The 27,325-nt window shown below is 36.3% G+C and overlaps 2 protein-coding genes and 1 long non-coding RNA gene across 3 annotated transcripts in view; 2 read left to right on the plus strand and 1 right to left on the minus strand.

The window, feature by feature from the left end:
- Positions 1-19,070, plus strand: part of LOC107224049 — a 28,913-nt gene extending 9,843 nt beyond the window's left edge. The window contains exon 2 of the mRNA XM_046733365.1: positions 13,437-19,070. Coding sequence (XP_046589321.1) covers positions 13,437-13,776 — 340 coding nt within the window. The 3' untranslated portion in view covers positions 13,777-19,070. The remainder of the gene's footprint in view (positions 1-13,436) is intronic.
- Positions 19,071-19,434: 364 nt separating this feature from the next.
- LOC107224050 (endoplasmic reticulum mannosyl-oligosaccharide 1,2-alpha-mannosidase) lies at positions 19,435-25,635 on the minus strand. The gene is made up of 11 exons (XM_015663961.2): positions 25,139-25,635; positions 24,884-25,048; positions 24,433-24,589; positions 24,152-24,337; positions 22,719-22,867; positions 22,438-22,626; positions 22,112-22,299; positions 21,894-22,020; positions 21,660-21,824; positions 21,063-21,218; positions 19,435-20,985 (listed from the first exon to the last, which is right to left on the minus strand). The coding sequence occupies exons 1-11, from the start codon at positions 25,235-25,237 to the stop codon at positions 20,767-20,769; spliced, it is 1,800 nt and encodes a 599-aa protein (XP_015519447.2). The 5' UTR covers positions 25,238-25,635; the 3' UTR covers positions 19,435-20,766.
- Positions 21,740-22,526, plus strand: LOC124293244. Its single transcript, XR_006903157.1, has 3 exons — positions 21,740-21,881; positions 22,131-22,343; positions 22,429-22,526. It is a non-coding gene; the product is annotated as an uncharacterized LOC124293244 (long non-coding RNA).
- Positions 25,636-27,325: the final 1,690 nt, after the last annotated feature.

Genomic DNA, 27,325 nt, shown 5'->3' on the forward strand with positions numbered 1-27,325 from the left:
TTTCTCTCTCATTCATCCATTCACCGAAATGATACAACACCTTATGCATTATTCGTAATATCTCGAGATATCGGTGTATGAAGAAGTGAAATAATTACGAAAATGGCTGCGTGAAAAATATTTGTCTTTGACATTTAACGCCTACGAACGATTATCTAACAAGCGGGTTTAGGTAGATCATAAATTTCTCGTTTTAAAACGCATTTCGCGTAGAAACAGGTAACGATATTCGTAATGTAATATCATCTGACCCGAACTTTGGAAGCACAATGCCAAATTCGTGATTAGCAATTAAATGATTTTCAGGGACCGCAATACAGAAAAATTAGACACGTCTTGGGCTTTGGACCGCCATATTTGAGCTGGAGATAAAAAAAAATACAGTTTTTTCTCAATTCACCTTGGATTTATGACTAGCAACCATAGAAAAGTCGCTAGTACCCATTTTTAACCAACTCCGTTCATCCATTCTCAAGATGTTATCATTTTTATTATTTTTAAAAATTTTATCGTTATTCGACAATTATTTTACACAACGTCGAAAACTAGCGTAAAATTCAACATTTCATTTTCGGAGTGATTACAATAACTTCCTTTTTTCTGTAAGAACAGAGAATCGGGAAGTCAAATATTGATCGTACACGTCATAGGCTCTAATTGGCATAAAATAATTCTCATCAAATAAAGTATCACGTGGTTATGCACACACCTCAAAGTCTTTTATCTTCCATAATTTCCACCTTAAATTTTCTTTTCATCTTCGGTTCGATTATTTATTTATTTTTATTTCAATACTGCCTCTCTATCAAAAGCTATCGCACCTACCGCGTCGGAGAACGTTGCTAAGAATTCCTTTATGCTTCGCCCGTCGCAATATCCGGTTACAATGCAATCAATGCGATAATTGTTTAATATTTCAGCTCAATTACAAAACTCCATAATCCTAGCCCGACTCCGTCACCTGCGATACATCGAGTACCGTCAGTGAAATTATTTCGAATGTCAAATTAACAGGCGGATTACGTTGAGAGTTCACCTCAAATTCGGAACTCTAGGAAATTCTACTGAGAAACGTATACAAAAAATTTTCAACCTACTTCGCAGTTCATACGTAAATATAAAAAGTTCTCAGCCTTTAGATTGCGCCGCATTGCTAAAATTACTTTAAGCACAGTGACGTATGTAAATTACACGTCAAGGTGGTACACCTCTGAATTTGATTAAGATACCGACACTCTTTTTCAGCCGAAGGCAACTGTATTACAAAAATTATTTATTGGATTTGATGCATTGAAATTTATCACGAGCTCTTAACCTTCGTACCTAAACTTGAAAAAAATTGAATCAAACAACCATTGCATCGGTTTTAGTAAATTTAGTAGATTCTGCACTGAGAAACTAAAATCTGCATGTTGGAATACGAACACCAAGAACAAAATATACTTAGCTGCAGGAACAACCACATCTTATTGTCAAGATAAATATTTTTATAATATGTTAAACTAAAATATTGTCTGAGAAACTATAATTTCAGTGCAGTTTACCGTGTAAATAGTAATACTAATCATAAAATGTAACTCACTTGCTTTTTCTTTCAATGAATTTTGTTGCTCAAAAAAAAAAAAAAAAATTAAAAAATAAAAAAGAAAATTGAAAGGGTTGAAACAAATATTCAACGAATAGGATAAAATTTTCTCGCACACGTTAAATAAATTACTTAATAGCTTAGATATTGAAATAAAATTTCTTCGTCGCCGATTGTCTTTTCGGAAAATACCAAGTACATAATCTGTACGTGTATTTAAGCACTCTGCCTCCAGTAGTAGGACTGTTCATTTAAAAACGAGTCGTTCGGATCGTGGAAATAAATGCCTGGAACGAGAGTAACGAAAACCGGTTAACGAATCTCTAGCACCGAATCACTTTCGAGATTCAAATGATAAAAACTTTTTCTATAATTTTTGATATCTTGAACTGTGTTGTTCAAGACTGCTCAGATTCATTCCAATTCCATCGAACGCGTGTTGTTTCATTCGTCTTCGCCATCGTTGGCGCAAATAACATCGCTGGAGGTTTTTTAAACGACTTTTTCTCCTTCTCCAATTATTGTTTCAGACGATGTGACCGATTGATTCTTGTATAAATTGATCCGCGCGCTTGATTCATCCGATCCTAAAACGTTGGGTATTTCAAATATATGTATAAATATGTACATTCTTAATTTTCATGTGAGAATGCACAATCGTTACACCAATCCTTCAATCACTGGCGAAAATTTTCACCGAATGCTGTAATCGATACAGCAAAAAAGTTTTTGTGCCTGAATTTCTGCATTGCGTTCTCTTGGTCGGTGTGATGATCTTTCTCCCGATTTATCCTACGGAATTTTAGGTTGAAACGCCCGCGTCTTTTTAACGACGTAACTACACGCTTAAAGTAATTGGAAAGCGCAGGCAGTATATGGGCAGACATACCGTACCGTCTCTCGTAATTTCGAACTGACCAATGACCGTGAAGAATTATGCTTCTTCGCCAATTGGACCCTTTTTTTTTATGCATGCAGCGCAAGCAGAGTCGTTTCCACTCACGGAGCGATTCGGATTAAGGGGCACCCTAAGACCCACTTGAAATAAAAAATTATACGTACACCATACACTCAGAAAAAACTCTTTCCTTTTTTTGAAAACTCAATTTGCAGACGCATTTTGTGGACAATTTTCTCGTGGAAACGCAATAGTTTGTCGTAAATACCAAAATTAATGAAATAATTGTTTCGAAATTGTAAAAAAATGTTATTAAGTAAAGTATACTTATAAATAGGTACGAAATCCCGATTTTAATTTAGTCAATTTAACCAAATAATGCTTTTTTCATAGTATTATTAAAATATTAAATACGCTCCGGTAGGTTCGATCAAATCGCTGCACACAGTCCGCTAAATCTATTCGATGGATTAGGATTAGTAAAATTTACGAAATCATGAGAGCTATTGATTGACTATCGCTATCAAATAATACTTTATATCGTAAAGCTACAAAAGAAATTTTTGTACCGTTAAAAAAACTCTCCGCAACGCGTTAAGAGGACCGTCCAGTGTAAAGGCAGTTTTTATTTAATTTTTGTGAGTATTTTTTCAAGACTAACAATTGAAATAATATTTATACATCATGTCTACACTATTTTTTTTTACATACGTTCCTATCGGTCAGTATACACTAAGGTATATTCAATATTTCGTCTTCACAAAATGTACAAAGTTTTCAGTTACAACAAATGAACAATTATTTTTCAATCTTTACAAAATAATTTCACCTTATAGATCTGATTTCGCAATCGCAACAAAATCTATGGGATTGTGGTGCCAAACCTCTTCTTAAACATTACTTGAAACATTTTGTTTTCCGCGTACTATAAAATCAACTAAAACTTTTGGTCCTACGAAAATACTCTTCGATTCGATGTATGTTAACTCCGAAATTTACGTTGCAAAAAAGACATGGGATGCTGGGGGGCTGTACGTTAATTCGCTCCAGGTTTCGATTCGTCTACGTCTCTAATACTTTTAGAATATGTCTGACAGGGTGTCTATACCGCCTGGTGAATCCGAAAATTCTCAAAGAATTTCTCGCGTTATGTCACGCAGAAAACTGATATTGTACAATTTCATCATATGTATGAATTGAAAAAAAATTTTCCTACAGTGACTACAAAATTCTAGTAAAATGCATATCGTTACGATAATGGTTTAATTATTGTTGAAATTACAATAAAACGGCAATGTGATTATAGTTGTCAATATTACGTTCTCCGGTTATAGCATCATTGAATCTGTTGGTTTAGTTTACTAAATTTTTACCTTAACATCAATTTATTGTCACTCACAATCAGACATCAAATTATTGTTACAAGAAAATGTGTACAGCTCTAATGCCCGGATAGTAAAACATAATAGATTTTCTCCTCAAAACTTTAAAATTCATTTCCACTCTGTACCTAGGACCATATCAGAAAAAGGCAATAGTTTAAGGACTGCGCAGTAACCACGACCAAAAATTTCTCTCATCGTCCGCCTTTGGTGGACACCCTGTATTAGTACGTCTACCTGCCGTCGAAATTTATCGAGGGTTTCGAAAACCCGGCACTGAGAATGAATCGACAACAAGCGAGAGCCCCTGGCGGTAAAAGAACTGCCGCTGCAACAACGGCGGTTAGTTCTTCGTTAACCGGCAACCGGGCCGCGCGTCTCGAGGATCCCGAGGTTCCACATACTGCATTAGCCGCAGCTAGGAGACCTTTTCCGATAACTCAGTCACTCGATTGCCGTCAATTAAATCGTTTAATCATACATCCACCGCGTGTGAAGAAACCCGACCGCCGCACCGTTAGATCGTCGAATACCAGCAGTTCACGTCCGCGGTGTTGGACATATTCACGTAGTAAAAGACTGAGAAGATAAGGAAAAACTGGAAACAAACATTCTCTAATTCGAAAACAAAAAAAAAAAAGAAAACAAATATCGCTACACCTACTACCGAATTTAATTTGAGAGCGTGGTAGAACGAGATAAAAAAAAGAAAAAAGTGGAAACAATAAAAGGACCTAAAATGTCGGAATATAGTATCGATTAGTGAAGAGAGAAGTTTTCTGTGTCGAAACAGAGTTACTGCGGGCAACTGTAACGTGACGGCTGCCCATTGTCTCCCTATCCCAAGGTCCCAAGGGCGCTTAGGGTGTGATCCAGGGATGGCGTAACAGCTGCCGAAATATTCCTGTTCCCCCGCTGTAAAATATTTCCCGCACTCATAGGTACAGCTCGTGCCTGCGAAGGCCTTTTTTCGATTCATCCGCTTCGGTTTAAACTCCGGGGCTGATCGAAACGTTCGAAAGATGAAAGTGCAACGGTGAGCAAAAGTCGAAAAAATTGGAAAGAAGTCGTCCCGCCGCTCCGTGTGATCGAAAAAACTCTCCCGCGGGGAGGGAATCCCCGAATTACACGAGACTCTGATAAGGAGACTCGTCACTCCGAGACGTATCGGTTCAGACACGAAGTAGTCGCTTCGGTGAGTTCGGCCAATTCGGATCCTACGGCGCTTCTCGCGACATTCGCGTCTCGGTTCGAGCGTCGAGCGGTCGTCGCGCTCGTAATCGCTAAATGCCGTCACGCGCTCAGGCGTGATTTAATTTTTTCGCGTACCGGGTGCGAAAATGAGACCGGACAACCCTGCTCTCGGTGTAAATTTTCGTGAATATCGGTGAATGCCGAACGGTCTTGTTTCAAAGGCGTAGCGAATCAATTTGAAATGGAAGTGGAAAGCGCAAAAGTGAGGTTGTGAAAGTAAAAGTTTTTTTATACGTAACGAGAAGCTAAAAAAAAAATACGCAACTTTTGCTGTACGTTGTTACACGATCACTCCTACGAACAGACGCCTGCGTCTTCGTACTATGACCAGGATGTCTTACCTGTCTTTGACCAAGGAAGAGGAGGCGAGAATGCATCCCATAATGACGGTTCGTTGGTATGTGTGAATACCTTAGGGAATTTTTTTTTTTTTTTCTTTATTCTCTCTTCCTCATTCTCTATTCTTCTTCGCCTTTTCCTTCACGTCTCGCCAGCCGAACACACGTGTTCAGGTATGCGCGAGGCTTTCTTTCTCAATGCCGTGACATGTTCTCCGATCGTTGCGCGGGTCACATTGTCACAGACTCTGTTATATGTATATATATTCTGTATTACGTGATTACGTATGTTATATTGTCTTCCAGACGCGCCTCGTTGGCCTAGTATTGTTATCAAATTTCACGTTGAATAAGCTCTTGATCGTTACCTAGCTTTACTCGCGTTAGGCAATGTTATATCGGTTATCGTTGCCGATTAAAACGATTCAATTTAATCGTCGCTTATGGTTGTTTGTATCTGGAAATTGAGTGAAAACTTGGCCAATCAACCAACCGATTGGTATTTGATTATTGCCCCTCAATCAACACTGTTAACCGAATCGGAGAAATTGTTTCGTTCGATTCGACCCTCTGGGATATATTATGAGATTTGATTCATCGTACTCGTTGTAAAATAAATGCCAAGTTTTCAGAAAGATTGTAATATCTGCACGGAATAAAAAACCTGTCGCATTTACAATCGTGAGGTTAATAACATCGATAATACTTCTTTTTTTTTTTTTTAAGAATCAAATTACCGGGACTGTCGTATTCAACGATTTCAACGTACATCTGCGAATGTAACTTGAAAATAGTTAGAACGAATTCTTACCGCAATCCCTGTCATTTTTACTTCGTTGAAACTACTGTAGGTATTATTATCGTTCTGCGTGTATATCGAACAAATTTTCTATTCGAATAGCTTCGTTGTTCTAAGATATTCTCACCATTTGTATAACCAGTTCAACTGTGGCCAATTTATTGTTTTACTCGTTATCACCGTTCGCCCATCTTGCCTGTCGCGATCGTTCTTAAAAATATTCAAATACAAGCAGGTCGTTAAAGAAAATAAGAGAAAAAATATATAGACTGTTTTGGTGCGGATGGAGTGAAAACCGGGATAATCGGTCAAGTCTCTAATTACCTCAGAGGTTCGTGCAGGCGTAAAAATAAACCCAATATTAGTTTAGAAGTGTCGGTCTCGTTTATAACGGCCAAACGTATGTATTATTAATGCCACTTGAGATGTATAAAACATATCCTAACGCACTTTTGACCTCCGACGTTCTTGACCTCAGGCCGTCGCCGAATGGAATCTTGATTCGGATCGTCGCGTCTTCTGCTTAACGTCAACTTTCAACACTGATGCTTGTGTGTGTATATATATATATACATATACGATGAGATGTATCTTCGGGGCTAATCACCCGATGGGATTTCTCTTTGCGAATTCACTTACAATTATATATATATATATACATGCATCGGTGAAACGCCAAAACTCAAATAAGAGTAAGAAATATATACGGAATTGATTAACCGAAAAAATGATAAATTGAAAAACCGATTAATCGCACAATCCTAATGAAACTCGAGTTTTTGTACCATTCCGATGGAACTTCTCTGTGATTTATATGACAGCACATTATTTTGATACAAGTTGGATCAAAGATGTGCTTAAAGCAATGCCATTTTTCAATTTTCAAAAACTATTCGTTCGATAAGCACACTTGATTAACTGATTCAATTGCACTTTTGATACTCGCACGTCACAATTTCTTTATTCTGTACTTTTATTGATGAAATCTCAGCAGTGGCAAATATACATCAGATATGTGCGAAGAAACGGTGCATTGAGTGTTAAATAATAAACATATTTCTTCTTAGCTTAGACGAGAACATAAACTTTGCTAATTTATCGCTTTGTAGTTTATAGACGTACGTTGCGTATAAGATAATTACGGACAGTATTTATTCTCCGGTATTTTGGTAAAAACATATTTTAATTTACCGCACGTATTTCGAAGAAATACGACTCACGATTTCAGCACTTGATTTATCATATTAGTATGCAAGGTGTTATACAAGGTGTTCACTAATTCTGGAATCAATTATCAGTAACTTGGACTGTACAGTTTTAAATCGGTACTTAAAATTCAGCACAGATTTTCACGTTTTCATATTGTCTCATTCGTCATGGAATATACGAATCTACGTTTTACGATTGTACAAAAATTCTCGCTAGAATTTTTGAAAAATAGTTGCGAAAACGGCAATTTTCAGCTTTTTATCCGTTACCAGAAGAATGTTTTGCTACTATCGAATCAATCGAATGTTCTACGTTCATTGAATATACAACTTGTAACCAAACAAACAGTAATTTCGATCTATTATTGTAAAATGTCTTATCACATTATCGAGTTTAGTTAATTTAAAAAGAAAGAAAGTGTAGTACAACATTTTTTTTTATTACAACAAACAAGTATCAGTAAACGGACGGAAAAAATCTGGTTTAAACAATAATTACACGTAGTTGTATTATAAACTATGCGATAGAATTCTTACGAAGTTACGCATAAATCCCATGTTTACATTGTATTACATAAAGTACCTAATGTGCCTATAATACCTGTATTCATACAATTGCGGTATACATTAGATTTTCCTCGTTCAATCGGCGGGAATTTTAATCACGAGCAAAACATTGCACGGTACGATCCGCGCAAGATATTTCGGTGAAAGTAATTTTTTACCCTGATTCCACCAGAACTATCTCGACGTTGCGCAATTCTACTTGCTTTTCAAACTTGGAATCGAATATCGATTTATCTCAAGTTTCGATTGATTAAGTTTTTCGAAAACCCAAGTTTACAGTTACATGTTCTCATCGTGTGTTAAATTCAGGGTAATATTTACCCTCAAGTTTACTATTTAAATTCTTGCCATTGTAGAGCTTGTAACCATGTTTCATCTGCTCATCGGTACCTTCTTATTGGAGTTTCCCGCAAAGCTTACGATCGTTCGAAATTTCACATACATACATGAACATCATCCATGAAATTATATCAAAGCTGGAAATGATTAGTAACGGATTTTGGATAAAAAAAATTACAAACAAAATCAATTTCAAATTCCCGAATTTCAATATCATTTCTGTTTTCATATTTATTCACATTGAATGTCTATTTATTGAAAAGAAACCGTTGAATTTTCTAACTTGTATCGGATTCTATCGATGTTTGTAGACGGAACTTATTCCATCAACCAACGATCCGATCTCCGATAAAATTATCACTGAATTCATTGAGAACCGTTAATTATTCTTTTATACGTTTATTTTTACCGACGATAGAAGACACTCGATGTAAATACTTATGACGCAGTATTCATATGCCACGAGCCGTTAACGGAACGAGAATGTTATATGCGCATAGATATTAAAATAACAGGACTCCGGGCGAAGTAACGATGCGATACGTCAGCCTGTCTTCGTTTCGTTTGAATACCTGTAGGAGATACTTGGGTAAACCAATCGCCGGAGAATTTTAAACCGTATCTATATTATGCACACGACTTCGTGTGATAAAAGAGAGAACATTTTCTCCCGGTTTATTCGACTAGATTTGCGTACTTCCATATCATATATTGCGCAAATCGTAACGTTTACGACGACGTTACTATTTTCGATTTATCACGGTGCTTGTAGGATGAGACGCTTTTTTTTTTTTACTGTACTTCGTATCATGTACAATTACGTAACCATCAACGTAAATTCAAACGAATTAGTGCGCACAAGGTGCCGAGAAAATCTAATAGATTCATTCGATTTAACTCTACGAGACTCATTTTCTTCGGAAGACTATTTTCTATGAGGTCACCGAAACACTTTTTTTCTTACCATGGTGAGTATCGTTGAATACATGCATAATCTCGCGATATTGCATCGATATCGGTTATAATCAACGAATCGTCATATTAAAGTTACTATTGAAAGAGAAAAACAAAAATTCTGAATAGTAAATATGTAATCGCAGAGTAAAATCTAACGAATTATTAGACTTTTAATCATTTCCAAGCGATTTGGAATGAAACATCGACATGTGAGTTTTCATTGACACTTCCGGTATTTTGTATCGTTTTGTATTTGTAAAAATGTCTTTTTGTAATTGTGAAAGATTGAAATTTCATGTAAATTTTTTTCGCGTAACATCGTGTAAACAAAACACAAACAATGCAATCTTGAATTTCATTAATCAATTAAATTTTCACGTGCATCAAAATCTCCAAGTCGCATCAAGAAAAGAATTAAAGTGGACGAAAGTTGCATCGTTTCATAATCCTTTTGAAATAAATCATGAAACTTGTTATTTGCTTATTTCAGAATAAGATTTTTAAGTCAACAAATGAGAAAAATTTATTTTGCGTTCTATTAATTTCGTTTCATTGTCTTGTTAATCGGAACAGTTGTTCGATTTTTTCATCGCCCTTATATTTAACGTCCGTTTAACTTATTTTGATACGGTTTCGCGATTCCGAGCCACAGGCATCGAAGAATGTATTTTTTTCCACACCTTGAAGTCATAGCATAAAGTGGTTGAAATAATTCAACCTTACAAAATTGTATCTTTCACGCACTATTTGGACACGTAAAAATCAATATTGACGTGAAAGAAGTCGGGATCCGGAGTCGGCCGATTGAAGCGGCCTGAAATTCATGAATTCATCCAAGTTCGCAACGTTAAGCGTGACGACATGAATTTTTAGGAAAATCGTTATTTCACTACCTCACAGTTATCTGAAATTCAAAGAAACGATTTTTCCTCAACACTTCGCCATGCACTTACCGTTGCTAACTTCGACCCAACTACTATTGGAATTCCCCATACAATAACGATTATAATGATGCACAGTGTGACAGAAAAATTAGCTTGATCTAAACTCTTTTATCAATATGATTTTCATACTCCGAGATATCGAATCCGAAGTAATTATCGTGTGAAAACAGACGCAGAGCTCGGATGCTAACAGAACATCTGCTTCGGAATACGATACACCTGTGCTGGTTTCAAATGTCATATTTAGAACTGCATCGCCCGTACTAAATTACTCTCCTTATGCTTTACGGACCCGCAAGATACGTGTTACATAAATATCAAAGTCTCTCGTCTGTGGCACACAGTAAGCATTCAATGTTCCATACACGCTGTTCAATAATTCGCTTATGTTGACAAAGCAAGTTTTTTTTTCTCACCGGAATCGTTGATCATCATGATTTCGTATAACCGTTCCAAATTTGAACATAGTTTTGAGTTGGAATTATCACCACTAGCAAAACAGTAAGACAATGAGTTATTTCAATCACTGATTATCTTGTGGTTAGAAACAAAAATTGTTGAGGACTGTAAATTTCTCGCGATGTGTGATAAAAGTAGATTTTTTTTTATAATAAGCATATATATTTATGAAATGTCAGACACAAATAGCGATCAATTATAAGCCGACCTTTTCTTTTTGGAAAATATGCCAAACTATGTCGACTATCTACTTTCTTTTCCGTTGATTTGATCATTGCAGATGAATAAATGAATAAGCGAGTTTATGAACCGCATTAAAATTGCCACGTAATTCATATCTGCGATCAATCATTTTCATTAATACCAATCAACTCGGAATACAATTTCCAGATTGTCTTCTATTTACAATCGTCCAAGTTAATTTAGAATACTTTGAGCTGGCAATGCTGTGGAATTAAATCAATTCGGCAGGTTATAAATCACACTTCTTCACCTCAATTGATCGCCTCATTTTCGGCTTTAACTTGAACGAAATTCATCCTCAACTTAATTTCTCTACCAATAACGGTTTGATTTTAATTAAAGTGGAGTTGAAGTCTAAGGATTGATAACATGACGACGTTTTATCTCGAATTTAATGAATAATATTTAATACATCGATATCAATTTGACCAATGGCTTGAAACGTATAACAAGATGAACGCACTCAGTTTCTTTTTAATAACCAGAGCTATCAATATCTGTCACCTAAATTGCATCTTTATGCGTATGGTTATGACCTTTGTATTTCTCCGACTCGCAGTGCCAAACGATTGATATCCATAATATTGCAGAGGCGGAATTGTTTTGTATGTTTCAACATATTTCATGTTGAAGCTCCAGCCTAAATCTCTGTTAGGTAACAATTTTGTTTTTATCTCACCACTTTACGTATTTTCCCGATTTATCTTAACAGTATTAATACAATATTATTGACAAAGTTTGTATTCATTTGAAAGAGCCAAACGCGATAGTTCGGTTATTTTAGACCTTTTTTGTTATTATTGTTATGGGATATTTATCTCGATATTCCCTTTGCTTCTTTCCGGGTGATTAAAATAAATAATTCTTCCGCAATTACAATTAAATCCAAACTTATGCGCGGCTACTGTGTTACATTAGTTATCTTCAATTCAGGTCAATTAAATCCAATTAATACGCAATTGGAGTCAATTGGTTTAGATTTATTAACAAACATATCGCAATATTTTTTCGCATATGTATTTTCTCCCATCTCGAAGAAACGTCGCGTATACGAGAATTTCGTTATATTTTTTCCGTATTGAGAATTCTATCGCTTCCCTTGAATTTTGCAAAATGAGGAATTCGCAGCTACGAAATTGAAATTTAAGACAGGCAGGATTATTCTCTAGAAAATGGAGAAGCAACTGGTAGACACCGGCTTTACTCTCACGTCCGACTTCAATTATATGAACAGCTCAGCTGTAACTCGATATAATATATGTATAACTACTCTGCATTATTACGTTGTGCAGCAACTCGACTTCGCAGACTTTCTGCCGTCGTCAGCTGAAACGAACATTAATCGCAACTATTTTTGCCACGTGGTAAAACCTCTGCATATTCGATACCACATGCATGAATTTACTCATTTGATACTCGGCACTTTTTTAGTTGATCATAAGTTTATCATTTATCAAATTTCTGGACTTTATTGTTGCGTGAAAAAAACTTTTTTTTACGTATCTGTATTCGGCGTTGCATGTAGAGTAGAATAAAACTATTTACAGTTTTTTTCCTTCAACGATGCGCGAGTGTGGGTAATACACAAAATAAGTAAAATTTTATTTGGTCGGTAAAGACTGGCTATAGCTTCTTAATTACCGGATATACGACGGAGACATTGAAACTCTTAAACACAATTGCGTGTTACGTACAATCTTAAAAAACGTCACAAAGACGTCTTTGTTGGACCGTTTTGAGGCATCGAGACTGCAACATAAAACCACGCCTGAAAGATACGTTTCTTTCACTCATTGACCGAAAGACGCCTGAAAGACGGCGAATGCAACATTTTGTCATTTGTCCTAGACGGCAGATAAAAGACATCTTAACACTATCCGTACTTCACAAAAAAATTTAGTGAAAATGTATTCACTACGAATAACCTTCTAGGATAGTTCCGCAACTTCTGTCTTTTACGTATTTTCTGCGCATCTGTCATCAAATTAATGGCTTCGGAAATAAGATGAAAATAGAAATCGACAAACCACTTTTCTCAAGATTATTCCAATTATAGTTTTGGGCAGGACCTAACATTTGGCGTAGATTAGTGCTTCGGAATGAGAAAACTTTAGACCAATTTTGAGCAAAATCCCCGTCGAGACCCGATCGCACATATTTTCAACACTTTACGGCCTTAAGAGTAATTGTGAAGTATTCGAGTTAGCAAAATACGAGCATGAGTATATTTGATTCCGGAGTATAACATGTATGGTGTAATCAAATTCGGACTATCCTTACAAAATTATAAAATAACAATAGTCACCTATTTATCTATTCCATAAAAGATCATCGTTACGCCAACGTTAAAAACTTCGACTTCATCCTTTGCTTTTTTTCTCTATTTTCACCGATAATATTTCCAATCGCCTTTCGTGTTTCAATATCGATTATAATTGGAAAACAATTTTTTTTCCCCTTCAGTGTTATGATGTCCGGTGATTCTCCGCCACCGCCGTTGAGGACGTCAAGTCCGCCTTCTCCTGGCTTCGATATCCCGGACGATCCTCGAGCCGGCAAGAATTCGCCAACGGGAACGGCGAAGATCTCGAGGTCGACGGCGGATACGGAGGCGATCGAAGAGGCCATCCCGATAATCGACACTCTGCCCTCGCCGGAACCGAAACCGAAGATCGAAAAGAACGGCCAGCAATTCGACGTCGTTGCCGGGAAGAAGAAACTCGTCGAAGACGAGGAGCCAGATTCCTGCGTTATAAAGTGTCTCTCTTTCACGCAGCAGTGCTGCGAGTGTACGATACAATGACCGCGAGACTCTTTCGGCACTGTGTATGCATGTGTGCATATGTATGTATGTGATGTTATATATATAGGTATATATTTGGGTATGTTGGTGAAAACGTACGTATAGAATGAACTATATTGACGCGTTGTATACCTGCTAACGTGGACTCGTGTATGATACAATAATTATGGTCGGAGTACGTCGTGCCAATAAACGATATATTTATACCACATCGTTTATTGGGGATTATAAAATTTATAAAGTTTTCTTTGCATGTAATACGTGTAATCCTTATATCACGTGACCGCTGATTGCAACGATTATCAGATATCACGTCTCGACGCTCGTGTAAAACTCATGTACACTCGGGGACAATTAATCTGAGACGGCTAATTTTTTACACTAAAAAATTAGCCATCGCAGATTCAGTGTCCCCAAGTGTACACTAATCACGGAGTAGTGATAACTCCGTGACAAATAATGTTCATTAATGCCTTGGACTTCCGGCTAACTTTTTTTTTGCTCCGAAACAAAATGCGAGCTCGATTCTATACGAATTAGACAATGAATGCCGATGCAGCCGACGTGAGAAATTGGGATTCATTGTATCTTTGCATAATTCGTATAGAATCAAACTCGCATTTCTTTTTGAATCAAAAAAAAAGTCAGCCGGAAGGTTTAGATGTTTATGCATTTTACCTGCCAGTGTTTTTGTGAAATTCGCTGCTCAATGCCAGCAGATAGGCAGCCGAATCTACACTTCAAATATATAGCGGTACAAAATGTGGCTTTGGTTTGCCTTAATCGCAGAGTTTCACAAAAAAAAAAAAAAAAATCTTGGTATGCAAATTTAGATAGACATTACTTTCTTTCGAAGTTCCAGATTAATGACATCAATTTTATAAAGGTGTATAACAGTATTAGAAATTCCAGTATTAGAAATTCCAGTCGAATTAACCGGTAGTCACCGGTTTGATAGTCGCCAGGTTTAAAATTTGTCACGTCGGAATGTTAAACTAACGATAAGTCAAAGTCATTCGATAGAATGAAATAAACTGAAATTGCAGTGCTTCTTCGCAATTTGTTTTTAGACCTGCTCTCGTCAATCACATTATTATCGGTACTACAAAAAAAAAAAGAAAAAATAAAGGTGTCAAAACTTTGTTGAATTGAAAAGAAAGTTCAGACTGTTTTTTAACATGGTGTAACAAATGTTAGAAGTCTGATTTTTTTTTAATGAGAATACTGAACACAGTAGAAGTAAAAAAATTAATCTGCATTTTGTAACGACGACCGTGACTCCTTGGGGGGGGATCGTTGCTATAAAGTTGCATTGTGATCATTAACAGCGAATTATACAATATACATTCCGTTACGAACTGCCAGGTGGTCTTTGAAATATAGCTGTCGATACTCAGAATATTCCGACAAGTTTGAGATCCTCTGTATTGTATATTAAAGTAGAAACGTATTGTATTTAATTGAATATAGAGAATTATGCCCGGAAAGATCGCACTTTTATTTACTTGCGATGGAATTAAGACGAGCCACAAAAGAAAGTGAGCAGGAATTCTTGATTTCTGTCAATTGAGTTGCTACGGTTTTAACCACGTACCATAGTAATAATTCCATCTTTAGAATTCGGAAAAATGTCAAATTCTAACTGGACGATTTAAGATCGATGTATTAGTTCGGCGAATAAGACATCTGGATGAAAAAACTTGACTGGCAAGTTATCTTTTTAATAATTATGCTGTAAACGGTATATTGTAATAATAACGAGCAATTCATTTGTCGAAGTAACGCAACATTTTTTATCCTACATCGTGTATTTTCAGCTACCTTAATAAATTTCAAAACGTTTATTAATTAATCGATTAGGTCAAAGAAGATTTACCATTTTTTTTCACATCACAGGCTCACGAATATTATTTTTATAAATAAGATACAAAAATATGTGTATAACGCGAGTATTAAAAAAATGTTTTGAAAATAAGTAATAGAAGGACAACGAACAGATATAAAGGTATGATAAGAAGAAAAAAGTATTGGGTGGATAGTATATTCGAAGAACAGCTACAGGAGTTATTAGCTAAGGATACAAATTTCATACCAACAATTTATTGAAGAAATAAATAGGGAATTAGATCGTTAATTTTGTAAGATCGCACCAGGACATAAGATTTAGGACGAGCCGGAAGTTGTCCTGCAAAAGTGGGCCCAATTTCGCTCGCAGCGTGGCAGATTCAGATTTCTGAGTAATGTACGACCATAAAGCTTATAACCGTAGAATGGATACGGCGACGTTTTTACGGTCCCAATCGGACTAAGAGAACTTCTCACAAGGAAGATATCGCAGTTCGATCTCTCCGATTTTAATCTAGTTCGTATAACATATGTCGCAGTGATAGAAACATTTCAGCCTTGGTTTCATTCAAATACGTCGAGCGCATCAAGACATCGCCCCGTTGGGTGCCCGTGTCTCTGAGGATCCTTTTCACCTCCTTAAGGCGTTTTATGGCCGGTTTAAAAAATGCGTGTCGCTTGGTTTTCGATGCACTGCAACAATATATATGAAATAGACCAAAATCGGAGAGATCGACCTGCGATACTTTCCTCGTCAGTGCAATCTGCAGTGCGATCTCGGATCTGAAAGATCCAAGTAAATTGTCGGTATATTTTGTGTAAGCATCTGATCCATGTAACCAAACGCAATAAGGCGCATTCCCCGAAATTTCTGAATCTTCTTCGGTACTACCGAACTCTGTAACCGCAATTGGCTCTCTTTTTTTCGTGGACTAAGAACAGGACTTCAGTCTCCTTCCTAACAAAGCTTCATGGGTCGCGACTTGCGTCGTTTAGTTATTATAAATAATTCAATTGTTTAGCCTTTATAAGTCAATGTTTGCAAACTACGAGGGTTACAGTTGGCGTTTACTGTATATAAAGACGTTCAGCCCCGAGCTGATATTTTTTCCGGCTAGGTGTGTTCGAGTGGGAATTTTATTGCTATTATGAAATCCCAATGCTATGTCGCCCGGTCAACGCAGTTAGCTGTTCATAACTTGTAAATTGTATCCTAACTTCCGGCTTGCACCGCTAGCTTTTCACGCGCGTCAACTTACAAGCTAAGAGATTTTTATGACGAGTTTCATAAAAACTAAATGTCATTTATGACAAATGAGCTAAGAAACTGCACACAAACAAAAAAAAAATCATCCTTCCCTATTTTTGATCAATTTTTTCCTGTCTTGCTGTTGGGATCTAATATCTTACAATTAGCAACATCGTGTCAAGGAGAGACAGTACCTAGCTAGTAGCTTTCGTAAATTTAATCCTAACACTAGAGATCAGAAAACTTTTCAAGCTGTACGTGGCTTTTACTGTGTTGTACAGCAAGCAAGTGGTAAAAAGATTTTTGTATTTGATTATGCGACTTTATTCGAGTAATATGTAAGATAATAGTATTTGTCGTAAGGCATAATGCAAAAATAAGTGATATTTTATTCGGTCGGTCAAGAATTACTATAGCATCCTACTGCCGTGAAGAGTTATTTCGACAATAATCGAAGATATAATTTGTGCAATCCATATGTCACAAATATTAACGAGGTACTAGGTGGAACGTTAATTGACGATCGTAATCCATGGAATTCATGAATACACATTACAAAAGATATGTGCAATAACTAACTACATTCTGATCAAGTAATTGAAGCAAATTAATGAGGTGTTCAACCTTAAAAATACTTCAACGTGCTACAGAGCCTCCGTTTTACAAATATCAAGATCAGAGCGCTGCTGAATTAAAACAGATATCTATTTTCTATACAAGTTTTAAATATACACACGTTCGTATTGGAAGATACATTTGTTATATTCCTTTCCTTATCCTATCTCCCCTTCCATCTGTCACTGCTTCTTGCAAAACGAACAGTACAGAAAAGTAAACTAAAGCATAGTTATTATCGAATGTACCTTAAGACCTTGTAAATTCGGTTAGCGAATAATGGTTAAAAAAAATACTTAATTCTTCGACCGAGTATAAGACGTGAGATATAACATGTGCCTGTTTATGAAGTTTGGATTCAAGTAGAGAAACGCGCATGCAACCCGTGTTCCTAAAAAAAAATGTAGAATATACAATGTTTACATATCTCTCACACACACCTGATATGGTTTATTAGGAGTGTAAATATACGAATAAGCGTAATCGAGATTGCGAAACAAGGCAATAACTTTTATAGTTGACTCAAATTTAGCCATATAAGATAAATACTGCATGTGTATAAAATGAAGGGGTGAAAAATAATTATTAAAGTAGAATTTGTTTTAAATTATTATTTTTTTTTATTATTGTTATACATACTTATATCTTACATAATATATTTGTTGAGCCATGGCTGAAAGCATTAGGTACCTATAGATAAATATTACCGTATAAAAGTTACACTATCCTATTATCGGAACATATCTTACACGCGTGAAACAGTTTTATTTCCGTCAAATGGTACGAATACTAAAAAATCAGAATACATAAAAATTTTAATTTCTCATTTTCAATTTTGTCCCAAGACGTAATTTATTGCTCCAAGAAATTGGGATCGAACACAAAATACTTGGAAACCGTGCAAGATGTTCGAAAATATAAAAATTTTTGAAAACCCAAGATTTATTTATTGATTATATTTCAAATTTTTATATTTATTCAGCATTCACGGAAATGAAACGAGATTTTATCATCGTTTATCAAAATAATACTAACACCTACATTTATCGATTTGTAACGACGTTTAGATGCCGAAATCACAAATGAAGTTTGTTTATTCTTAGCCTAATCATAAGCTCGCGTCCAGAAAGACAAGAACATTTTTTGAAACAGTGTTCTATTTTTCTGATTCATATACTAAAGTCAAGTAAAGACCCACATTTTTCATATCACAAATATCTGATAATAAATTTTTTTCTTCAATCGCACTTTTGAAGAAACCAAATTCCAAGTGAAAGTGAACGGAATTTGTTTGAAATTGGAAATTGACAAACAATTTGCTGTTCCGATAAACAAAAAAATGTCTGAGTCTTTTCATGTAGAATCATCTGTCTCAGTATAATTAACAAACTTAAAGCCACGTCTCAAGGAATAATTACGTTAATAATAATATTCATCCTCATTGTAAGTATTATATGTACAAAACAAGTTCTTTCAACATAATTACCCTACAAATCACTTTAACTAGTATACGTAATAAGATGTTTTTCATTTTCCCCTAGATATGCACCTGATACTCATCACGATCTGTAACACTTTGTGCTTTGCGGAATCGAAAAACAAAAGTCCCAAATAATTGCACACGTAGCAAAAATGTCTTGTAAAGCCAACTCAAGTGCCTTAAGTGGCTCACTTCCAGAAGTATTCCTAGTACGTGTACACATGGGCGTATTTATGGATTCACCTGGGAGCATGCGAAGCCAACCAAAGTGGAAAACCATAATTTTTTCCACCCTCACGATTATTGATACAGGAACACGAAAGATATGAGTATCTATATCTTAATTGACTATACTTTTTATCTTTGTGCAATGAGCGACACGATATTGTTTGCGGTGTTCGTTGAAATTGTCTAACACATTATGTCCTAAATTATACACACTTATAGTTTGTCTGGTTACTCTTCTGACTCTATCTCTACCATGTATACAACAACATTTCTAACACGTGATGAACATATCATTTTTTTCTTTTTTTTTTTTTCCATATAGATAAATGACATCAGAGTTCAGATTATTCTATACCGTGAGTTTTTCGTTTACACTTAGAACAGACGTCAATAATAATTATTGCTATATGTACGAGATTTTTTTTTTTTCAGAAGACCTCGAGTTAATGAGTGTAGTGTTTTTTATTCTAAAAAAGAACAAAATCTCTATTTCTTGGCAATCTGTTTTTCCCTGATAACAGTTTTTATGTAGGAAATTAGTCGTACGAAAATTACATAGAATATTATATTTACTTAATGCATATTATTCTTCTTATTTCATCACGCTTTACTATCAAATGTATCAACAATCATTCCGTCTTAGGCCTCAATTGCAGAATGCAGATAGCGCTTTCGATTGTTCTGACATTATTCACGCAAACGCCACTTTGAATAGCATTGGCTACTCTTATGTGACGTAAAACAGTAGGACTAGAAAATTTGTATACATAATAAACAATGTCAACTATAATACACCCTTCCTTAGTGCCATCTAACTGCTTGCGTACTGCTTTTAGGTTTCTATGCATCCATTTTGGAGAACGTTTGTCCTGCAGTTTCATGTATAAAATTCAATACGTGCAAAAAATTGAAGCCACATGTCCATATGTATAAAATGTAATGTACCTGGATAATAGTTGTTTTATTTCCTAATTATCATTTCGAGACACGTAATCTGAAAAACTTACAATTTATTCTAGACTGGGAAGGAGACGCTGCCTAGCGACATTACTATTAGTGGAAAATGCACAAAATTAAACTTATGCTTTGGACTCTGAAGAAAATATCAATTTAATTTTCAACTTCGAACCTAAGGATAAACCGGTGAAATGGAATTTAAGTAGGTTTACTTTAAGTACCGTAACACGTTCAATCGAATAACTGACTGGTACTGGAAGTCATTGTCAGTTTTGATATGAAAATTGAGTTGCAACATGAACTTGATCACGTTCAGGTATGCTTTTATTGTGTTATACACACTTTATTAACAATACTTCGCTTATCCGAATCACTGTCAACTCGCTTCCCCTGAACTATAAAATATCTGATAAGACCTTTGTCGAGATTATACTTGATTATATTTCTCTGTGTAAAGTCAGTCACGTAATAATCATAAAATCGTTTGTGCACAATTGGATGATATAAAATAAATCGTTTGTCCACAATTTTACAGCGAATCGAAATCTCCAAAAAAAGTGAAACATTAACTATACATATCGATTGTGTATGGCAAACGAATATCTGACAGGCAGCATTATGAATCGTAAATTGGTAGCGGGTGGCCTTCTGAGTTAAATATCCATTTTTTCAAATCTATTAGTTGTCGGGTGTCGTCAAATAATAGATACAGGTATTTAAGAGTTTCACTCAACCAGAAACTTTCCATCATATCGCGAGGCCGTGTATTTTGCGTGCTCCGCACATTACCTATGCTCGTGTATCCATGTTCGACTTTAGTATACTTCTCAAACGCCTAATTAAAAGAATATTGCATCAGTCTAAACCTCCTTATAGATGCGGATTACCTGGCTATAAAATTAAACTACTTACCTGGAATATTTGCCATCCCCAATCCTGGTAAGTTTTATTACCCGTCAAGTACCACATGTAGAACAGGGTCTCCAGAAATTCTGGGCGCAGCAAATTATGGGCATCATTTGCCTTCACGTACATGTCTAATTGATTAGCATCACCTTCCAATGGCTTCTGCAAGGTGAGAGGAATCGATCAATACTGACACAACGCACTCAAATATAAAGTGAGTACCTGGTATTGCACAGACTCATTCAAGGGGGTATATACGGGTAGATTCAGCATCAAAAAGGCAAACTAGGTTTTACCATATCTGCGTTATACAAGATATGTTACTGTGAGAGAATGTCGAATATTCACGTCTTTAAATGTTTCTCTGATATCGCTATCAGCTGCTGATAACCAAAATACGTGTTCCCTATCTAAAATCAGACATCACTTGCAATATCTCAAAATGGAATAATCCACAAATCGATCCATATCAGCATCATTTTCTCCCTTTAAAACCCTACAAGTATCGCATGAAACCTTCTCTTATATCTCTTTTAGTTTGTGAAATATTCACCTAGAGAGATTAAAGCCGACCACCCTGTATATCTCCTCAATAAGACTTGCCTGTATGTTGAAGTAACTAATTTCAGGTGCAAGGAATGTCGGCTGAACAGCATAAGTTTGGTAACAAGTGCGCACAAGCTCTTCGGCCAACTTCATGTGGTCGGATTGGAGGCCGTTGTGTGCTCCCAGAGCCAAGGTTCCTCCCAAAAAGCATACCAAATGGTCCTGCATAATCGAGATAACGGTAAAAAGTTTGAACACACTGCTTCAAATATTCAAATGGTAGGTACGCACCATTTTAGGTTTCACATCCTTGTTTGAACCGACTAGTTCTGCGAGGAACATATACTTGTTCGCAGCTGTGTACTTTACAAGATGCTTTTGCGTTCCCCAAATTGCTGTATTGTAATCATCGCGTAAACTGGAAAAAAAAAACAGTAGTTGATAAACAAAGGAGCACTACCATACATACCGAATAAATTGATACAGATAACTTGTCAATATATTCTCACTAATCTATTGTTTTTCCAGTCTGTAACCACTGTTTCAACAAATATTCATAGTAACTGTCCCCTCGTGCGCCGAACGAGATTGTTGACAATTCTCTAAACGCTCCAGTGTTGGCGTTTATAAAAATTGGAACAAGTCCGTCGAATTTCTTCAACTGATGTACATGCTCTGAAACCTTAGCTGCTGCTTCCTGAAACCATTCATAAATATGAAATTTAGAAAAATTTAACACAGGTGATGGCATAATAAAGGTTTAGTTCACTGCTTTACAAAATTTCGTGCATTTTCTATTTGTAAAAATATTTTTTATGTACGATAGATAAAGTACCTCAAACTTTGACTGGCCTGAAACACGGCTAAGATCGCGAAACTCCAACTGTATTGTGGTAACTTCACTGGTACTACTGTCAGGGCCCCATTTTGGGCTGTGCGCTGTTCTGGTACCAAGATTGACGTCAGAATACGGAACACCAGATTTAGTGGAGAAGGCAGGCATCAATCGATCACCAAGATCAAACTGAAAATGTTTTTTAAGCATGTTTTAAATTGCCAATACCAATCGATAATAAACGGATACTTTTCAAATTCATTTTCATAATAACAGCTTACGGCTTTATCCAGGAATATTTTATCTCCCGACAAATGGTAAGTGCTCAACAGTCCGCCTAATACACGAATGGTCACTTCAAACAAATTCACATCCCTGCTCACCTCAAATGTTAAACTCTCTTCGACCCAAGCTCGAGCTTCCGCGAACTCTGTAATATTATTTTCATTAAACAATCAAAGACGACCGAAATTATTTGTTAGAGTGAAATTTACAAATTGAGAATATTAATGAAATGAAAATCAGTCAGAGAAGTGGTATGTACAAATCAAAAACAACTACCAGAAAAGTTAAAATCAACAAACTTTTACACGAGATGAGAACATCCGCATAAAAGTTTACCCCGGAATGTGATTGTTTGTGTTGTCTTTAACTACTGTCTGGTGAAAAATCAGAGATCATTGTTTCAAAGTATGTGAATCTTGGATTACAAAAATTTCAGTTCAAATTCGAATCAAATTGAAATTCAGTTGAACGTTATTATTATAACAGTATATTAATCAAGTTTTCTGTGAGGTTGAAGTTTCTATAACATTAGTATGACGATTCACTTTGAGCAAAAATTGTTATTTCACAACTTTAGGTTTGTGTGAAGCCTTAGTAGACCATGTTATAGTAAAATATACTCATTATTACCAACAGAAAATGGTTCCAAGCGTGACTCATTATTTTTTAATAAATTGAGGAGAATATGGTAGGTTTGCATACAATAGTAAATGAGAAATTAGGTGGACAGGACCTGATTAAAACGTTGTGTCAGAGTTATTATTGTAGCCATGCGAGCGAGCTTACTCGTAAGTAAGGAAACCGATTGGTAAATACATGGCGGGCACATGTACTCCCCGTACTACATGATAGTACAGTTGTTATGCTGCACACACTCCAAGGTGAGGTGGAGTCCCTTCACGCTCCGCATACCTGAGTAACATATACTAGCTAGGACGACCTGAGTACCGAAAGGCATCCAGTCCCGTCAGGCAAGTGCAAAGAGGAAGCACAGATGACAGTTTTGAGAAAGGAATGATTCGGAACTAATACTCGCACATTCTAGAAATCGATGGACTGTGGCAACAGCACACTTTGAAGCAGTGCAAAGGTTGGATGAGGAAGCGAAGTCAAGTCAAGTTTGAACTGAGGGCAACAGCAGAATGCAAGGCGGAGCGAAAGAGAACATTGCTGTGCAGGACAGATTGTTGGTGGAGCATTTTAAAGAATGAAAAGAGCTCAGATAAAAGCTAACGAGTTAAGAGAATGCTGGTAACGAATGAAAGTCATTTTGAAATCATTTCAATGTTTTGTTACATTAACGTTGATAACTTGAACCTTGTAGTTTACTACTATTTCGCTTGAAGTACGAAGTTGAAGTTCGTTACGTTAACATGGTACACTTTTAAATGATGCACGCTACACCGAGGGAGACTGAAACTTTCCATACCAGAATTCAAGCCCATAATATACATTGTGTCCAGTGCATCAACGATCGTAAGACCAAGCCCGAACCATTCCTGATAACTGGCTGATATGGGTTTTAAATTATCATGTCCCCATGCGAACCTTTTGTACCCTTTCCAAGAGTGTAAGAATGCATCGACAACAGCTTTTTGCCTCTGGTTGCTGGGACCTAAAATAGAAAATCGGTTAGCAGAGAAGACTTGAAGGAATTGAACTAACAATGAGATAAATCATAGCGCAGTCCAACCTAGCACGATACTTTACCAGTAAACGTCACGGCAATCGGCTTTCGCTGCGGCGGTCCTATTTGATCATCGTCGACCTGATTCACTTCTGGCTGAAATTCTGGCTCCTCTATCACCTCACCGCCTCCTGCACCTCCGCCTTGATCTGCGTTCTCCACAACAAGTTCCTCGATGAGCTGGAAATTAGTAACATTAGATCAAGCGACGGTGTTGGCAAAGACTGAAGATATTTGAACGATTTTCAAACAAAGTTGAAGTCTGCAGCCAGAGTCAGCAGACAAACATGCTACTGCTGATCATAATAACGTAGCATAGTCTGAAAATGGTAATTTTTTCACAAGGTTGAACCCCTGATACTTTTACAGAACTATTGGCACAAAACTCAACTGCGTTACCCCGTTTTGCAGACATTTAACGCATTCGAACGCTAATGCTGGCCGTTAACTTCAGTTCAACGATTTTTTAATTACCTTTTCCCATTTAGGTGCATCATGCTGCTTCTGATGACTCGTCTCAGTGCTGTTTGAAACTGAGCCTTTGCTGTCGCTCGGTAAAAGATAAAAAACGACCAGACAAACGGTGATAACGACAAAGTAAATAATGTTCCGCTGAAACCTGGAAAGCTGATACCATTGCTGCAAGGAACAGTAAAATAATGAAATGATGAAATAACAATCATGGTTCGCACGCAGTGACTGGAAAGAAATATATCAGGCCACACTCACACGCCATAAACTTTGTGGACTTCCACGTGCGAAAGCTGCTGTGTCGTTTATATTTAAACTTATGTAATCGGCATTGGCCAAATCTTTGGGTGCGTACATTTTATTCTTATTTTTCTATATAGGTTAGGTTAGGTTATATTTTTCTCGGTAACCGAATTATCGGTGTTAAGTTGACCATGCGCGAAAATCACAATTGACACATCACACGTGTCTTTGCATAACTGACATATCGCTACCCTCTCATTCGTTACGATCCAACTTACGTTTCCCCCTTATGTTACGTTTATTGTTATTCATGAGCCGCCGATAGCTGACGTTTCGCGGTTAAGGCTCCTTTTTGACGTGCATGCATACGCGGCTCGGCGGGTATCACTGTCAGTACACATACGAGTATAAATCTATACAGTATATGATACTCAGTAGTCACTGTCATCTACTATTCATTAGTGTGCGTGGTTGTATCGTTGGGTACGTGTCAAGTATTATGTCACAGAAAACCACCGGCAACCGACAGGAAACATTTTTGCGTAAACATTAGACAAACGTGCGAACCGCCGCTAGTTCATGAAACTGTAAAACGTGGCAGGGTGAAATAGAAAATTTTAGAATATTTCGTGATTTTCTTTCACCATTGACTGACCATATTCTAATTATGGTTAATCGATGCGTTCTTCCGTCAATCGTTGACCGATATATTATTCTTCAGTCACGCGACAACGTTTGATGTTTTCATTAATTCAATTAAAATTACGTAATTGAATTTCCCGCGCTGATCTCCGCTCAGTTGACCATGCACGTTGAACGTTATTTTTCCAATCTTAGTTTTCTTTTTCTTTCATGCCGCACTTAGTCCGATTATCTCCTCATCTCTGTCATCACGGTTTGTCTATGATTCTTATTCCCATTAAAATATTTTCCATTAAAGGTTATTCGAACCGGTTTTAGTCAGGAGTTTAAGCACTCGTTATTTACTTATAGATTTCTTTCCAGGTTTATGACACCACCATGCCATGGTATGTCTTAGGTATTTTCGTATTCAGATTTATTTAGATAATCTATTCAAATATTATTAACTTGACAGTGTCTTAGGAAAACAAACGGCTTTAGGATGATCGCTGACCGTGAGTCAGGTCTCGAACTAATCGGTTTCACACTGCAAGTGCTAAGTTCACAGTACACCAAATATTATTATCCAATTCGAATTTCGAACTACAAATTCGGATTCGTGATTAACGATTCAAAAGCCCGTGGATAATTACTATATGAGATGAAAATAAAATATTACGATTTTTTTTATCTCGAACCACTTATAATGTATAGTTTTTATTGTTCCATTTAAAAGAATCTTACCATAGGGTACAGGAATCTTACATGCGAATCAAATTGCAATACAGTTTGAAAAAAGGCAAAATTAGGGTTCAGGAGCATTCGATTTTTCCCTATTATGATTATGCTCTTAAACAGTAATGACTTTATCTTCCTTAGCTCCAACGTCAATTGTTGCAAGGTTTGTTCGGAACTTCAAAAACGCTCATTTCTAATTCCAAGTTTTCTATACAAGGGAGATTAAGTTCTCATCCCCTTTCCGCTAACCTTTTACAAACTATTATCCAATGCAAGAAGCATATGCATATCCAATGCATTTTTAAGCACATACACTCAGAGAAATTTTGAGTTGCGGTTACCGCTCAGTCCTTAGCTATTTTCATTTTTTACCACAATCGAAAAATATAGATCTAGGTACAAAATGAAAATTAGTTTTCCAGCTGTTACCAGAAAGTGTAGTATCTGTTACTATTCTTTCTCATTATCAGCACTGTTATTATATTTTCTTGTGACTGTTGCGACAATTTAATGCTTGTGTAACAATAAATCGATGCTAAAGCCTTATTTAACTAATAAAGTAGAGTAAACCGAACAAACTGATTTTGCGTCGCGATTACCAAAAAAGGATCGACAATAGCGCAAAATGGTTAGGCGTACCTCGTTTTTCGTAATTCCAACAATATTCAAACAGCTTTTTTAACCATACCTTTTTTACTAAATTTTTCTAATTACTATAACAAATGAAATTTTTCTCAGTATACACATCAATATGTTCAATAAACTCAAACAGCCAAATAAAGGTAGGGAGGTAGACCTCGGAAAGTTCTCGTAATCAATTTTTCGAAAGTATTCGGTGAATTT

This window comes from Neodiprion lecontei, chromosome 3 (assembly GCF_021901455.1).
Source record: "Neodiprion lecontei isolate iyNeoLeco1 chromosome 3, iyNeoLeco1.1, whole genome shotgun sequence".
Taxonomy (NCBI): domain Eukaryota; kingdom Metazoa; phylum Arthropoda; class Insecta; order Hymenoptera; family Diprionidae; genus Neodiprion; species Neodiprion lecontei.

Excerpts from the sequence above, each read along its gene's own strand:
- LOC107224050 (XM_015663961.2), bottom strand. The coding sequence starts at position 25,237 with ATGTACGCACCCAAAGATTTGGCCAATGCCGATTACATAAGTTTAAAT. Across the intron at positions 24,590-24,883 it reads ATGCACCTAAATGGGAAAAG|CTCATCGAGGAACTTGTTGT; the intron begins GTAATTAAAAAA and ends ACTAATTTCCAG. Across the intron at positions 24,338-24,432 it reads GATTGCCGTGACGTTTACTG|GTCCCAGCAACCAGAGGCAA; the intron begins GTAAAGTATCGT and ends TTTCTATTTTAG.